Source organism: Gopherus evgoodei, chromosome 8, assembly GCF_007399415.2.
Source record: "Gopherus evgoodei ecotype Sinaloan lineage chromosome 8, rGopEvg1_v1.p, whole genome shotgun sequence".
Taxonomy (NCBI): Eukaryota; Metazoa; Chordata; order Testudines; family Testudinidae; genus Gopherus; species Gopherus evgoodei.
Window position 1 is genome coordinate 28636982 of NC_044329.1, and position 17906 is coordinate 28654887.

The window sequence follows — 17906 nt, forward strand, 5'->3', positions numbered from 1 at the left end:
AGTTTTACTGTAAAGAGACTATATCCACGGGCATGCACATATATATGGACATCAAAAGGCAATTGAGCTTAAAAGGCCTCAAATCCTTTTATGACAAATACTAAGGTGCTTTTACAACAGTGTCTGTGTAACATAGATAAGTTCATGGAAGTGCCCATCTAGAATGCCACTGAAACATGCCATTTCTACAAGGTGTCAAATGAGCTGATAGATCCTGCTGGTATCATAGTCTAACAAAACTGCTGCCTAGTGTTGAAGAGGCTGGATTATACAGTATGAATATGAGTAGATGTATATAACCATCTACTGCAGCTGGTTTCAATTGTGATAACACTTCGTTCCTATCCTGCAATTTGCTTGAAAGTGGAGTACATTTTGAAAAATCAGTGTCCATCATGGAAAGAGCTAATAGTGCAAAGACAGGAGTGACTAATGGATACTGATGAGCCAGTTGTTTGTGAATTAAAGGTCCACTTTAAAATAATAATGCTGTCTAGTTTCTTTTATGGTTTGTACCAGTTGTATCTGAACACCACCCAAGATTCTAAAGTGTGCACATAAAGATACAATGGTCTAAGTTTACTTTGTGCTTTTATAAAGTTTTCTAGTCAATGACTTAAACCATTTTATAATTATACTTTCCAATACTCTGTAGGTAGGTAAATATCTCAAGGAAACTGAGGTATGATTAGAAGCATTGTAGATATTTAGTTACTTAAATGGAGATGTAAATTGAGTGATTTGCTGAGCTGGGAATAGAAACCATCCTTTCTACCTCTCCAGTCCTATGCTTTAACCTCTAGACCAACATTTTGCCTCCTTTATATGCTCTTTTTGAGGTTCAGATTGAATTTTAGCACTCTGGTTGGCTACAGTTTGGATGGTGTGCCTGGATTATGTTTGGGAAATGCACTGGAGTATTACTAGAAATTAGTATCTTCTTATATCACTTGTTATGTATTTTCATGCATGGATATTTCTCACCTTATGCTAGCAAAATTTAGGGTTCGAATTTTGTCTTGTCTTTCACCCCATATATTCTTGTTGAAGTGTGCGGTGACAGACTATAAACTATTGCAGATTCTAGCCCCAACTGACTGTCATTGCAGAGACAGTTAAATCCTTCCTCCAGCTAAACTCATGTAACCTCTTTGACTTAATTTTAGTTGAGTTGCTACATGTGTAACTGAGGATAGAATTTGGGCCAGTATTTTTTCTCCCAAGGAGTAAAGTTTAGGCTGCTTTCAGCCTTTGTTGTGAGAATGTTAAACCAGATAGTTATGCTGCTCATTATCAATGTCATACAATAACCCCCTTGTTTATCTTCGTTATTAAGTGAATACATCTTGTCATGAGTGATGTGGTGCAACTAATTCCAAAGTGGCAGAACCACATATACTATGGCAGCTGCTCCTAAATCCTGCTTGTACAGAAAAACTGATTGTTGTAGTTTTTCATCTGAAAACACTTCTCACGTCTTGTTGCCACTTTCCCAACTAGTGCAGAAAATAGGATTAGAATTGTGTCAGATTACTGGTCATATCCAACATCTCTCCAGGCATTCAGCAGTCATACTAAAGAGCAGGCTTTTTTTCACCCCTTATGCCAGGAAGCCAACATTGTAATTCAGAATTCTGAGTTGAATGCGTGTACTGTATGTATTGTGCACAGTCAGTACACAAAATGAGGGAAATATGGCTTGGATTTTAATTTGATATGAAAAGAATGTCCCGATATGCTAAATGGTAGATAATCAGTGATTTGTTTCATTAAAGGCAGGCAGACAGATTTCAACCTTTGGAACAGAGTTACTTGCAGGTAGAAGGAAGCCTTTTTTTGTAGTTGGTATGCTACTGGCGCCCTTGTAGTTTAGGTTGCCTGACTCTTCACATTTTAAGACCACCTTCTTCTTCGAATGATTGTCTCTGTTGTATTCCCCTGAGGGATAAGCATATTCACTATGTGTCTGGAGTTGGAGAACTCTGTAAGTCATGCCCATTGGTCCGCGCATGTACAGTGACTTGCCTTGTTGCCCCCGTCTGAGGTGATAAAGGGCGAGGTAGACCGACTGTGTCCCCAGTTCCCTCTCATTGCTGCACGATCCGGGTTGGAACTTTCAGTGTCCGCATCTGTCATGCTTCTAAAAAATTCGTAATTTTACATAGTTTTATGTTTTCTCTGTAGTTTTATTGGTTTATTTATTTTCTAGTTTAGTACTTAATAGATTTAGAGTGACTTGAGGTTTTTTTCCCCTAACCCTCTACCCTGACCCCAGGGCGAGTACCAGACTATGCCTTGGACTCTGGGCTTCGAACACTGCACCTTCTGCCTGCGATGCTTCTTAGTCAGCAATGACCATCAATGCTGCCCCTTCTGTCTAGGAAAAGCTCACATTACGGTTAGGTGCCAATCCTTCCCCAGCCAGAGTTTAGAAGGCTGAACACTTTGTCTCTGAAAATATCTCATGGAGATGGCTATGAGACCACACTCAGACCAGACCAGGGAACCCCCCCTGTACACCAGACTGATTCAGTGAGGAGTGCACCTCCTGCTACTACGTCCGACTCCGGTGCCAGCCAGACCATCCCTGCTGATCTCAAGGTTATCTTAATTGAGAGGTTAGGAAGCACTCCCATAAGCAAGGGGCTAAGTCTTCCTCTAACTCCAAGAGAGTGGACGCTTCCTCCACTAGCTCGGCCCAAGAGGACACAGCACATTCCAAGTCCCAAAGACAGAAGAAAAAGCCCCCAAAACTATGGGATCCAACAGTTTGGTTGATGAACCACTGGCACCACACAAGGCATGAGACTCACCCATACAGGGGAAGTCTTCAGTGCCAATACCAATGACAGGGAAGGAAAAAGTGACCCTCACACCAGGAAGATCCAGACTTGTATCTGAACCTCAACCGGTCTTTGCTTGACAGAGTTTACTCCTCTGTTGGGACCCTCCACTTCCCTCTATGGTATGTGCCCAGGATATGGAGTCTCTCACTCTCCTCACAAGTCCTGTACTCTGTTCCATTGGCTCAAGAGGTACCATTGTTAGAACCAGAGTCTGTATTTTCCTCTTTCGATGAATCAGAACTGGGAGAAGAACCACATCTACCGTACTGCTCCTGTGCACCATCATGTAGATCTGCACATCCTTGGAAACAGTTACCCCTCATTCCCATGGAACTACTGATACCCCATGCCTTGGGTACTCCCACAACCTCTTGTGGATCTGGCTTATGTGGCCCTGGGCACAGTGTCCCTCTTCAGAATCTGCCTGATCCATGAGAGAATCGCTGTCTACTCCCTGTCCCCTCCTGTCCACCCAAAGGGATCCATTGAGCAGATCTGCAGATTCAACAGCAAAGGAAGACTCTTATACCCTGGTCCTGATGGTTCTGCTATACCTGGCTATGTTCCCATTCTACTCACCAGACAAGGGTGAGCAAAGTATGCCCACTGATAGATTTCAGGTGATGAATGCCATTATCTCTTGCATCTTGAATAACCCTCATGTACCACCAGGACTTGCCTGTCTCTTCTTGGCCAGATGGCTTTGTGCACCTTCGTGACCTCTTTCTGAAGACTTCACCTTCACTGCCTTCAGACATGGCTCTAGTCTGTGTACTCACCAAACCATTGCTCTTATGGACCTCAAGCAGACAGTCCCAGCCAGGGTATTGTCATCCTTCCTATGCTGGACAGAGCCACATCAGGTATGCTTGGGAGTTCACTTTCATCACTCCTCCCCTAAACAAAAGTATCATCACAGACATGTTCCTGGTAGGCTGGGGAGCCCATATGGACAACTGCATGACTCAAGGCACACAAACACATAAAGAATCAAGGATGCACATAAATATTCTCAACTTCGAGCAGTACAAAAGATTTGTAAATCATTTGCTCTCATCATGTATTGATCATGTCAGGTAATACCACCACTGTTTTCTATATCAACAAATATGGGAGTGAGATCCTCTGTTCAATGCCCAGAAGCAGTCAGCCTCTGGAACTGGTGCATCAAATGTCAAATCATCATATCTTCCTGGGATGCAGAATGTACTCGTAGACTTATTCAACAGACACTTTCATATTGACCACAAGTGGGGACTTCACAATATAGTGCTTCACAACATCTTTGAACAATGGGGATCCCCAAACAGAGATCTAGTCTCTTCTAACACTAACATCAAGTGCGCCATGTACTGCTCCAGGGGGCCCTTGGTCATGGTTCCTAGGGCAATGCTTCACCTAATGTCAGACCAGCTCAACTGTGCCTTCCTGCCACTGCCACTCCTGCCTTGACTGCTCCACAAAATATGACAAGACAGGGTGATTGTCATCCTCATCAATTTCTTGCATATGTCATCCTGTCCACTGATTCCCATCCCTGATCTCCCTGAACCAGTATGAGGACAAGTTTAAGCACATCTGATCCACCTCAGGGCATGGTGTTTGGATGGGCTTCTACATTAGAACAGGCATGCTCCTCGATGGTACAAGACATTCTTTCTAACAGCTGGAAGGACGCCATTAGACAATGTTACAGGGCCAAATGGAGACATTTCATCTTGGGTGCAACATAAAGGGGTTCTACCAGAAGAGGTGGATATCTCCCTGATCCTGGAGTATGTTCTGTCCTTAAAGTCGTTGGGTCTTGCCCTCAGCACTTTAACAGTCCATCTGGCAGCGATCAGTGTGTTCCAGTCTCCTGTGGAGGGTTACTCTGTTTCTATGAACCCACTAACTGCTAGATTTCAGAAAGACCTCCTCAGAACCTTACTCCCACCCCCGCCAAACAGTTGCACATCAATGGGACTTGAATTTGGTACACTCAGCTTTAATGAAACCGCACTTTGAGCCACTGGCATCTTCCTCCATGTTCCTCCTATCCAGGAAAGTTGCCTTCCTGGTTGCTATCACTTTGGTGAGAGAAGTCTGTGAACTTGGAGCTATGTTGGCAGACCCACTATTCACAGTGTTCCACAGGGATAAGGTCTCCTTACATCTGCACCCTAAATTTCTACTGAAGGTGGTATCTCGCTTTCACATTAACCAGTCCATTCACTTGTCTAGTTACTTCCCAAAACCACATACCTCTGCAGAAGAATGTGGACTCCCTTCCCTCGATATCTGGCATGCTCTGGCCTTGTACGTGCAGAAGGGCTGAAGTTAACTATGCCAGGTGTCTGCCTCAGACTGATTTTCTTTTTTAAAGTTTCACCTGCCATGTTGATCATATTCTGAGGATGAGATTAGGGAAAAAATGTGTTGGCTCATGTTAAAAATGTCTTACAGCCATTTTGTTGGGAAACTCTAGCACCTCATTCACTGGGACATAGACTTGAAGTTTGCCAGGGGAATGTCCAGGTGTCAGGAATATGGCTTTTTCCATTTTTCATGAAAATTTGGAGAAATTATAATCTTCCTACAAATCTCAGCACCTGCTCAGTAAGACTTGTTATGTTTGGCAGCTAAACTATCAGAAGATTCAATCCACCTTGGGTATGTGGCAGGCTAGGGCTGAGCAGGCCTTTCCCTGCAGTTACTGTTCCTGGGTGTCTGTGATGCAAGGCACTGGAACTCAGAGCATGAGAATTGGCTCTCCTGTGCTCTACTGGCACCCAGGCAGCAAGGAAAAAGAAGAAATCACCTGACTAGAATGCAGAAGAGTAAGAGGCAGTATTACCAATCCCAAAGGATTAAAAAAAAAATCACATTACCAAAAATTGTGTGTGTGTGGGGGGGAAATGGGGGCGATGCTCCCACATTTATTAAGGGGAGTTTGGATGCTGATGCAGGAGCTTTTACCCCTACATCTGCACATCCCCTGCCCAGGAATTATTCTGCCCCATCAGTTCTTACCCCCTCAGCCTCATTTTGCTCCTCCGGGGGCACTTCACCTCCTTCTGCCCATTCCTAGGCCTTGTGTTGCAGAGAGGCAGGCAGCGTGTTGGGGAGAAGCAGGAGGGAGCGGAGCTGCCATCAGCTTCTGGGCTCTTCCTATTCTCGTCTCCCCTTCTGCGAGAATGATGTCAACTACTGAGGATGGGGGGAGAACACCACCTGATTCCTGAAGCTACGCTGGTTGACTACTGTTTCCCAGGGGCGGGGGAGGTAGCCAACTGTAGGGGTTTCCCCCAGGTGGGGGCTAGGGCTGAAATTCTTGAGTGGGCTGGAGCTTCTTGCCTCACCATGAGACTGGATGCAGCCCAGCCATACTTGCAAAGAAATCGCAAGAGCTAGCAGCACTGAAAAAGCAGACAGGAGTTAATCATACTATTTCTCCCCCATTCTCCTCCCCCCCACTTCTACCAGTGCACAGGACAGGACAGATACAGGGCTGTGTAGTGAAGGAGGCTGTTGTGTGTGGGACCTTATATCTCGCTGGTTGCAAAAGTTTGAATTTGGGTAATTGGTGAGGCGGAGGATTACAGGAGGAGAAAGGATGTTTAAGAAATTAAATGTCACCCTGGAAAATTGGATTTTGCTACAGCATTCTGTGCTGTGCTAGGCAAGACACGTAAACCAAAGTGTTCTTCTTGAGTCACTAATTGTGTTCCTCTTTTTGTAGGTTCTGAACCTGTGAAAACTTTGCCAAATTTCCAGAATTGCTAAGCACTCATGACTGCAACTGAAATTGACTGGAGCTGTGTCATGAACATATAAAAGTGCAAAGGGAGATTACTAATGGAGTTCCTCAGGGATCAGTCTTGGGACCAACCTTATTTAACGTTTTCATTAGTGACCTTTTGCACAAAAAGTGAGAGTGCTTTTTTTAAAATTTGCCATGTAGCGGGGCGTCGACTCACCTGGTGGCACTTCCTGTTGGTCGTCTGGGGAATTAGCTCTTCCCAGCCCAGAGCGCCCTCTGCAGGCTGGTGTCCGGCCTGCCACTGGCCCCCATGTCCCTCACGGAGCCTGGTGCCCCTCTATGTCAGGGTCCTGTCCCCAGCAGTAACCACCCCGCTACAGACACAAAGTTCGGAGGTATTGCCAATCTGGAAGAGGACTGAAGATCTTGAAAATTGGAGTAAAAGAAATGGGATAACATTTAATATTGCAAAGGACTAACAAGAATTTTTGCTGTAAGCTGAGGACATATCAGTTGGAAGTGAGGTAAAAGACCTAGGTGTATTGGTTGATCACAGGATGATTATAAGCCATTAATGTGATGTGGCGGTGAAACAGGTTAATGAGGTCCTAGGATGTATTTGGTGAGGTATTTGCAGTAGATAGGGAAGTGTTAGTATCATTATACAAGGCACCGGTGAGACCTCATCTGGAATACTGTGCAATTCTGGTCTCCCACATTTGAGAGATTAATTCAAACTGGAACAGATGCAGAGAAGGGCTACTAGGCTGATCTGAGGAATGGAAAACCTACCTTATGAGAAGAGACTCAAAGAACTTGGCTTGTTTAGCTTAACCAAACCAAAAGCTGAGGGGTGATATGATTGCTCTCTGTAAATACATCTGAGGGGAAAATACTGTGGAGAGAGTGGAGTTATTTAACTGCCAATGTGGACAAAAGAACAAGTGGATATAAACTAGTTGTCAAGTTTAGGCTTGAAATTAGATGAAGGTTTCTAATCAACAGGGGAGTGAAGTTCTGGAACAGCCTTGCACGGGGAGCAATGGGAGGCAAAAGACATAACTGGCTTTAAGACTGAGCTTGATAATTTATGGAGGGGATGTTATGGTGAGACTCCTACAATGGCATGTAGCTGATCTGCATCTGCTAGCAGCAAATCTCTCCAACAGCTGGTGATAGGACACTAGATGGGGAGGGTTCTGAGTAATTTCAGAGAATTATTTCCCAGGTGTGTGTCTGTTAGATCTTGCCCAAAAGCTCAGGGTCTAATTGTTCACCCTACAGGGTTGGGAAGGAGATTTCCCCACAAATCAGCATGGCAGAGACCTTGGTGTTTTTTGCCTTCCTCTGCATCACAAAGCATGGGTCACTTGCAGATTTAAACTAGTCTCTCTGTAAATTGAAGTCTTTAAATCCTGATTTGAGGACTTCAGTAACTCAGCCAGAGTTTATGGGTCTATTATGGGAATGGGTAGGTGAGGTTCTGTGGCCTGTAATGTGCAGAAGGTCAGACTAGATAATCATGATGGTCCTTTCTGACATAAAGTCTGTTTCCCAAAGGTAAAAGGGTGATAACCGCTCTCCTCACAGGGGTGTGGAGAAGATTGATTGAAATTTTGAATCACTCAGATATACCAATGAGCCCCCATGAAGAAATTTGTAATTTAATTCAGTGCATGATTTGATGGTGTGTTGTAAATAAGACTAGCCTAACCACACATGGAATGTGGATAAAAAAAATACTGATTAACTACCCATTCACTGAATGAGGCAGGTGTCTTGCGGAAAAAAATAATATAAGATCATGTAATTAAAGTCATAAATGGATATTCACAACAGGGCTGAATCGTGGTTGCATGATCATTCTTACATTTGGCATTTTTGAAATGTTGGTTCATGGCTTTGCAACCTTAATGATCTATTAAAATATTTTTAACGTAATATTCTACTAATATCAACAATCTGGTTGTCAACAACCTCCCTACCCCCCCCTCAAAAAAAAACTACAACAAAACAAAAAAAAACCCTCATCCAATCTGTAATATTAGACTTTGTGGTCTCTGAGCTGGCAAGGAGGAACAGTGGGATTATGAAGAAGAAAATCAAAAGGATTTTGTTGTGACTAATGAGATACTAGAAAACAAAGTTTTCTTTGGCTGGTTCAGTCCAGTTTCACTCAGTAAACTTTCTTATATTAACACAGTGGTTCTCAAACTTTTGTACTGGTGACTCCCTTCACATAGCAATCCTCTGAGTGCGACCCCCATCATAAATTAAAAAAAAACACTTGTATATTTAATGCAATTATAAATGCTGGAGGCAAAGTGGGGTTTGGGGTGGAGGCTGACAGCTCGCAACTCCCCATATAATAACCTTGTGATCCCCTGAGGGGTCCTGACTCCCAGTTTGAGAACCCCTGGATTAACAGATGATCTTTTGATTGCTAAGAAGCTTTAATGTGTGTATTTAAACGTTTATTACCTAGAAAACAACATGTTCTGAACCCTCACAAAATTCCAATGTGAGTGTTTATCGTATACAAACACTATTCATTATTGTGTCACTTCTGTGTGCACTGTTGAGGTGGCTGCACTTTATTGATAGATGTGACTCCTGCTGTGTTCCCATACAGCTGATATGCTCAGCTAGTAAAGTCTGTAAACCACTTTATTATCTATTTGGATGAAAGGTGCTTTATAAATGTAAGATTATTAATGTTAAGCAGTTAAAGTTATACATTGGTTTAATTATGAAATGTTTGGCTTTGTGGGCAAGCAGTAGCTAGAACCTAATAACACTTGAAGTACAGAAAATAAGTAGTCTGACCTTTTTGCTCTGTGGTTAACCATTGCACACAGCTGCATCGTAAAGGTCCACCTATTCATCCCTGCTACATTTCTGTATGCTATCTCTTTCAAAACCTGTTGGAATTAGAATCAGCTGTATATCTTTTCCACTGCGAGGGTCTGCTCTTCAAGTAGACCTGTTCCCTGGTGGTTTAAGGAATTTGGCCACTTTCAGGTATAAGTACACTACATCTTTTTACTTGTTCTTGTTTTGGCAGCAAAGGAATATGTGGGGATTTGAATTTTTTTAAATAGATGATTGCGTAGAAGAAATGGCTAACTCTGAACTCAGTGTAACACAGACCATTGATTTCACACACTAATTCTTGCCTCAAGCTCAGTAATTTAATGATGCTATCCTTTGAATGGGTGTGGGGTCTTTTTCTGAATGAGAGGTTTCTACCTTCTGTGACATCAACAGTGTTAAATAAGAGAATTTTCCAGGCATATGCATTTTAATTTAATCATGCAAACCCCATTTATCTCAGAGTCATGTGGTTAATTCCCTGTGCATAACACAAAAAATGTCCCTTTTTCTTGTTCACATTAAAACAATTGAAATGCAAGTTGATGTATAAGTACAAAGGATATATAAGCAAGTGCTCATATTAAAGGAATTTTTCTGAGACTCTTAATTTGGGTAAAACAATATGAAAGTCACAAATGCAGGAGAGCAATAATCAGAGGCTTGGATCTTCAGACTCCTATGAGCAAATATCTTCAGTTTTGGAGTCTGAATCTAAAAAGCACAATAATATACAATTTGAGCCAGTATCTAATATGTTGGGATGTGGAATGGAACGTAAACTGAGTTGAAAAAGGAAGCCTAAGATAGCATTGACATATATAAAATATTAGGAGATTGAAAAGATTAGTATTGTTGTTACCTTAGAAGATGAATAAAAGCGGGTATGATAAAAGTGTATAAAATGAGTAGAGAAGTCTCTGTCAAGCGTGTCTGTTCTCCCTGTCTCATAGCACAAGAAGGGGAGATTTTCAATTAAATGAAATGTTGTCAAATTCAAAACTTTTTCATGCAACACAGCACTTAGACTGAAGAACCCATTGCCACAGGAAGTTATTGCCAGTATGGCAATTCCTGTGTTCCTATAATTTGCGGTTAACCAATCTAAACTTCTATCTAAAGATACGGTGAAAATACCACAGGCTTTGTTTTCCGATCTTTGTGTGTTGAGATAGTGAATAGAATTGTACTTCATTCATTTAATCGCACCCTTTGGGAATATTTATGTAGCCACATAAGTGATGTAGTAGTTTACTGTAGTAAAAGTCAGTTTTCAAACTGTATTAGTATATTACCAGTAGCTTAATTTTGATTTCAATTTATGTTAGAAAACTGCTTTTGTACTACGGGGAAACTGCATAATGCACTTGCATCCTGGACTTGATGATCCAGTAGTTCCTTTCTATCTCTTAATATTGTGAAGTTAAGATCAATAGCCTACTTTTACATGGCAGGTTATCTGTACCTTAATGAAACATATGGAATTAACTGCCAAAGTTTAATTAAAATAATCACAATTGAAGATGTCTTGCTGGTTAATAGCTCCTATAATATTCCAAAGACTTTTGATTCCTGGAGATTTTTTTTTTAATTACTGATGGGTTGCTTTCATTTCTACATGTTATTTTAAAGAACCAAAGCTCTTTACTTCACTCATTTGGTGGAATTGTTGTTTGTTTTGTTTTGTCACCAACAGTGGGATACATGCCTGTAAAGCATGTAAAGTCTTTGCCTGTGGTCTGAAGGCAGAATAAGAATAGATTCTGAATTACATTTTGATACTTTGGATTCCAACTCACATACTGTTTTATACTAACCTCCTACTTTGCAAGTAAAGCTTCACTCTAGTGCAGATATTCTTTGGATCCCATGTATAGCACTATTGGAATACACTAAGTAGCACTAAAATAATCCAGCCATCTGCTTTACTACTAAAAGTAGTAAATTACTTGTAGTGAATTTCAGCTCAGGGGGCCAGCTTCCCTCCTTCTCTCTGGATGCAGAACGGTGTAGATTGAACTCTTTTTCCCTTTGTTCTCACAGGGTCACAGAGTTGGCAACAGATACCACTGCTCCCTTTGCCTGGGTGCTCTCTGAGCTGCAGCTTTATTTTATCTCAGGCTCAAAAGGAGCCCCATGGAGGGCTGTTCCTGAGAGAGATACAGAATTGGATCATCTGGCCAAAATGACTCTGTCGCTTCCCAGGCACTGTCCTTTTATGTGGCCTACACTGGCTGGCCCACTCTGCTGAAGAGTGGAGATTATGGGTATTTTGCACTACTCTGCCTCTGCTTCTGGCTAACTATTTGGCATGAGGTTCCCACATGCTGGAGTCTGCTGAGTGTCAGAGCCCAGGAAGTGAATTTGGGTACATTGTTGATTCCTGACATGAACATAATTAACTTGCTAAAGAAATGCTGGATTCTTTCAATTTGCAATTTTTAAAATTGCATCCATACATCTGAGTATAATAATGACTTTTTTCCCATCCAGGAAGAAAAAAAAATGGTTTATTAATACCACTTGAACCCTAGTGCACAATTACAGCTGGACAAATAATATATTAATGAGCACTATCACTATGTTAAAGAAGATACGGATTGTTTTAGTTTCAAGAGCTGATGAATAAGCAGGGATATGATATTGGTATGTGAAATTAAAGAATGCTATACAGAAGACAGAGTAAATAGAAGCACTCACACCTTTTCTTAAATTCCAAAAAACGGGACAGTCAGTGAAACTGGCAACATTTAAAACTGGTAATTGGAAATATTTGTATACAATGCATAATTAAACTGTGAAACTTATTTCCATAGGTATCACAGAGGCAGGGAGTTGAGCAAAATTAAAAAAGGGCTATCCATTTCTACTTATGAGAACATAAAAAAAACAAAAACAAAGGCATAAACACACTTTTTTCAACATGCAAACTAGCCACTAACTGGAGAAGGAAAACGCTTCCCCTATGGTGTTATTAGCTATACCCTGTCACGACAGGGTTTCTTGCAAAAGAATCTCGTACTAACTTCTGTTGGCGACAGGATCCTGACCTTGGAAGAACCAGTGTTCTGGCCGAATTCCTACATCTGATTCCTAATTTGGTCTGTTTGTATAGTTATACTGTTATCTCTGGAAGCCCCAGATATTTTTCCATACTCCCATTTAATAGAAGCCAAAATAGCTGAAAAAGCAAATTCTGTTTCTATTACCTCTCATCACCCCACTTTCATTTATCTCAGATAAAATAACAGGAACAGTCATATTAAGTTCACTGTTTGCATCAAATGTTATAGTTTGTTTTTTTATGTCAATACCGAATGTTCATTAGAATGTAAACATCTGGGCATTTAAAGGCTATTAAAATCTACAGAGTAGTATTAAAATACTTAACTGTGTATATAAAATCTTAATTTAGCTAATATATTCATAATAGGTTTGTGTTCATACATACTTATGTTACCCACAAACAAAATCTTTTTTAAAAGCTTATTTCCACCTTTGTTGTAGTTGGGATGGTAATAGTTTTAGCATCACTTCACGTTGGGTATGTTTCACATAAGTTTCAGTAGGTCCTTGATTCTGCACTGTGCCATTCAAAATATGCCAAAATTGCAGGATGCTGTTCACATTGTGTATGAGGCACTTCTTTCGTTCAGTGTGGATGGTTTTATACCATTAAGTTGCTTTCTAAGTTTCAGATCAGTTTGAATCCAGAATGGCAAAGGCAAAACTTAAAAAAAAAAAAAATCTGGCAAGTTTTATTGAAGTCTATGGACTGTGCAAGTGTAAGTGATCACTAAAATGAGATTGTGGTCAACCTAGATGACCTACCATGTGAAAAGTTATCAACATTTCATTATGAAATTCAAATGGAATAATGAAGATTACTTAAAGAATCACTGTCAAACTACAGATGGCATAAAGCTTTGCTTTGAATTTTGAGACAAGGGCCATGAATCAAAATATATTTCTCTCAAAATCTGGGTATTTTCTTTTTTACACGCTGAAAACAAAATAGTGGAGTTTCACATAATATGGGGTTTCTGTTGCAAAAGGTTGGCACATCTTACGTGTCATATTCTCAACGCACACCACAACACCTGTAATTATTTTACCAGGCAGTAAATTCAAGCAGAATAGACTCTTAACTGAAAACATTTGGGTTAATTTCCCTTAATTAAGTCTTGAGGGAAAGGAGGTGACTCTTTGTTTGTATGTTTGTTTTTCTTTTTATCTTATTTTTAAACATCACAGCTGACTAATTTGTTCCCTTAGAAGTGTCCGTTCTCCCTTTTTATTTCTCTAACTCACTGCCACCTTATTGCAACAGAGGAAGGATGCAATCTGTTAACGGTGTTTAGTATATTGGCTAAAATGGGGTGTCTCAGGAGCTGAAAGTTGCTATTCCGGACCACATCCATCCTCTCAAGCAAACAGCAGTCTGTGCAGTGACCGATTTACATCAGTGGGAGGTGCATTTTACTATGAACACTTACAGAGTTAAGTTGATATAAGGCAACTTACATTGACCTAACTTAATCCTTCTGAAAGAGAAATCACATGCTCTTCCTTTAACTGGTGGGTTTGGGGATAAAGGTTAAGTGAAACATTAATTTGCATTTTTCATTCAACCCAAATCTCAAAATACTTTATGCATTTAAATCAGTGATACTCCGACTGCAGCTCACAAGCCGCAAGTGGCTCTTTAAGTGTGTCTTGCGACTCTTTGCAGCACACAATATTAAACAACTGTGATTTAATGATTAACCAGTGAGGATACTTTTACTATGTTGTTAACCAGTTAAGTTATCAGCTTGCACTAAGTTATTAATTTACTTGCTGTGAGAATAATATATTACAAAAACTAAATATTTCCCCATTATACTTTTTAAATATGAATAGTACTAGAGTAAATGAAACAATGAATTCACATTACTGTGGGTCTTTTGGGTAATGTTGATCACTAATTTGGTTCCTGAACCACTAAAGTCTGAGATCACTGAGTTAAATAGTCTTGTAGGACGTGGAAAAGATTTATGTAGCTCGATTAACTAGATATTTTAAATATATGATCATTCTGTGTGAATTGAATTGTTACTTTTTTTAAAAACTGGTTAATGAAGCATATTTATTAATAAAAAATATCTTGTAAAACAGTTGCCTGTTTATCATCTGTCTTTGGGTGTCTTGATTTGATATACATGTGTGGAAAAAGAGAAATGATAGACTGTTTAAATAGGCCATGAAAGCATCATTATGGAATCACAGACCTCAGACTAAGTTGCACTATGAACAATATGAATTAAATAGTCAACAGCTGTATCTTCAGTGACTTGAATCTGTCTTTGTTCTTCATTTCTAGTCTGGCATGGGGAACTGAAATTGCCCATGCTTTTCCAAACCTGCAAAGCCAGAGAGACCAGTGAATATTTCCTTATAGATATATTTTAAGTTTCTTGTCCCTTATTGTCTAAAAAGAAACATGGTTAGTGATAAGCCAGCAAGTCTGTTCTTAGTAACCTTGGGAATATGTGAGTTCATTGTAAATGTGTCACCTACCAACTTACTGAGTCACATTATGAGCCACTATATTTTGACATGAATTCTAGAAGGTTTACCTTCAGACATCATGCTATTCTCCTGTTGTCATTTTTTGACAAAGTAACATTACTCATAAAATTTCTGTTGGGGGCAAAACTTCTGTGAAAGGAGAAAATATGTGACAACTATTTCAGATGTAACAGGGGACTCAAAATATCTAACCTTCCCACATAGTAAAGCGGTGCAAAATTGTGACAATTTTTCATATTATGTACAGTTTTCCACTATTCTGAGTGACTCTTCACTCAAATTGTTTGCACTAAGTTATAGTAAATCTTTCACATTTTCAATGAAAAATAGTTTGAATTTTAAAGCCATTTCTTCCTGGAAGTGGTGATCCTCTTGTGCTCCGAAATCGGTTGGTTTTGTCCACCTTACAAGTGATAAAAATGACATTATGTAGCAATGGTTTTGGTGAAATAGTTTATAACAAAGGCCTCAAATAATATTAAGCATGTGAAGTCAATAGAACTGCTTATGTGCATAATATTAATCACCTGCCCAAGTGTTTACAGATTTGAGGCCAAAATGTGGGAGAGGAAGGAACGGCTCAGATTTTGAGGAGTTTTATCTTTTGTTTTGTATGTTTCACAACTTTTTCTCTGCTACACACCATCTGCTTCTGAGCCTTGCCATGCCCTTTCAAATCTGTCCATCATATACAATAGGTTATGAGCACATGATACATACCATAACTATGAGAAGATAAGATAGTCTTTTAATTTTATTTTAAATATTTTGACTAATTGTTATTGTTTCTTATCTTCCTAGGAACTAACTTCACCCTTGCAGAACTAGGAATCTGTGAGCCCTCTCCCCATCGAAGTGGCTACTGCTCAGACATAGGAATACTTCATCAAGGCTATTCCTTGAGCACCGGGTCTGATGCTGACTCAGACACCGAGGGAGGAATGTCTCCAGAGCATGCTATAAGGCTGTGGGGGAGAGGGATAAAATCCAGGCGCAGTTCCGGTCTGTCAAGTCGTGAAAACTCTGCGCTTACACTGACTGACTCTGACAATGAAAATAAGTCAGATGAGGAAAACGGTAGGCCTGTTTCTTGAATATATGTTTTAATATATATCTATAAGAACATCTGGTGATATTTTTTGCATATAAATGAGTCACTTAAATTTCCTTATTTTTCCTTGTCAACTTGCCTTAAAAATAGTAAATTAAAAAAATTAATTTACCAGAAATGACAGGAGAAATTATTATATAATGTACCGGTAGTATATGTTTTAAATAACACTTTAAGGAATGGTGCTCTTATTCTCCAATAAACTGCGTAGCAATATGTAGAAATATTCTTTTTGTTTGTAGGTATTTGCAGGGCTTTTTTACTGGCAGCCTGGGTTTTCTCTTAAAGATGTTCTCAGAATACCAGCTTATTTTATACTTTAGTTTATAGACAGCAATGCTTCATGTCTATTACTGAAGAGGAAACTTGGAGCAGATTGTGAAATTTAATAATGACAAGTATGATGAAACTTGTCAGAAAAAAAATCATATATTTGATTTTACCCAGAGTGTGAAATAAGATTAAAAGTTTTCAAATTATTAAAACCATATTAACTTACAGTCCACAGTCCATAGGACTCTTGTTCAGGTGTTCTCATGAAATTTTGAAAGCTTTATCTGAATCTAAGGTTTCTAATAATGTAATGGTAAGTACATGCAAGGTTTTATAATGCAAATGTATGTATCAGAGTGACTAAAAAAGATATGTATATGTCTGTTTAGTATAGATTCTTAACTGTTTAATTAAAAAAAAAGGTAAATTACTTAACGCAGAACCATGTAGGACAAAACACACCGGCAATGATTTGTTGTAAATAAAAGCTATATTAAGCTAACTCCACTTGAAATGTTTACAAATTAGTTAAATTCATATAACACAACTTAAAACTAATTTCCCAGGAACATTCTGTGCCTACTTTAAAAAAATGCCTAGCTAGTGAAAATGACTTGCTATCGATAGCAGTGCAGTGCCTGCCTTCAGTAATTCTCCACACTAACATGTAAATAATGCAGGAGTGTATAAGCCAAAGTTCCTCTAAAAACACAAAAATAATCAAGTTTAATTCTGAAATAAGCCATTGTGGGGAGATAAAGAATAGTGTTCCACTGTGGCATCAATGGAAACATTCAAGGCAACTGCTTGATGTCAGGTACTGCAATAGACTCCCTACTATGTTATCTGGGAATTTTAAATTATGGTGTGTTGGCACATTCAGCACCTTCAGGTATTTATCTGAAAAGGACTTTTATTTTATTTTAAGCTTTCTTCTAGGCAAAGCGGATATTCAGTCCCCACCCCCGCTCGTGCCAATTTCAGCAGTACCAGTATGTTAGGATTTGAAATGCAGGCAGTTAAATGTTAAAGAAGACGAACAAAAAAAAATGAAACTTTTCAGAATGTTAGAAATATGTGACCAAGTTAGACTTAAAGTGCCAAATTTAGCCTTCAGTAGATACAAGCAACTCTCACTGATTTCAGGGGAACCAGTAGGCATGTATTTGAGACAAGAAGTTAGCCTATAATCTTTGTATTTCCATGAATATTGTGGCATGCATTTCTTCATCAAAGTATACAGGAGTGTATGTTTAATAATAATGACAGATACTAGAAAAGCAAACAACCAGTGTTAAAAATGTATATATGTAAATATACAAAGACTCACTCTACTATTTGATAAACTTATATGCTTTGTACTCTCATGCATACAATACATTCACTTAATAGCCTGACCCAGAATCCATTGAAGACCACAAAAAAAAACTCCCATTGACTTCACTAGGCTTTGGATAAGTCCCAGTAATTGTTTCAAATGAATGAACTGACT

General features: G+C 39.5%; 1 protein-coding gene across 3 annotated transcripts in view; it reads left to right on the forward strand.

Moving 5' to 3' along the window:
* The window catches only part of TENM2 (teneurin transmembrane protein 2), a 1578682-nt gene that overhangs the window by 791234 nt on the left and 769542 nt on the right, over window positions 1-17906 (forward strand). For all 3 annotated transcript variants that reach the window (XM_030572355.1, XM_030572352.1, XM_030572354.1), the window contains one exon: window positions 15832-16107. In XM_030572355.1, coding sequence (XP_030428215.1) covers window positions 15832-16107 — 276 coding nt within the window. The remainder of the gene's footprint in view (window positions 1-15831; window positions 16108-17906) is intronic.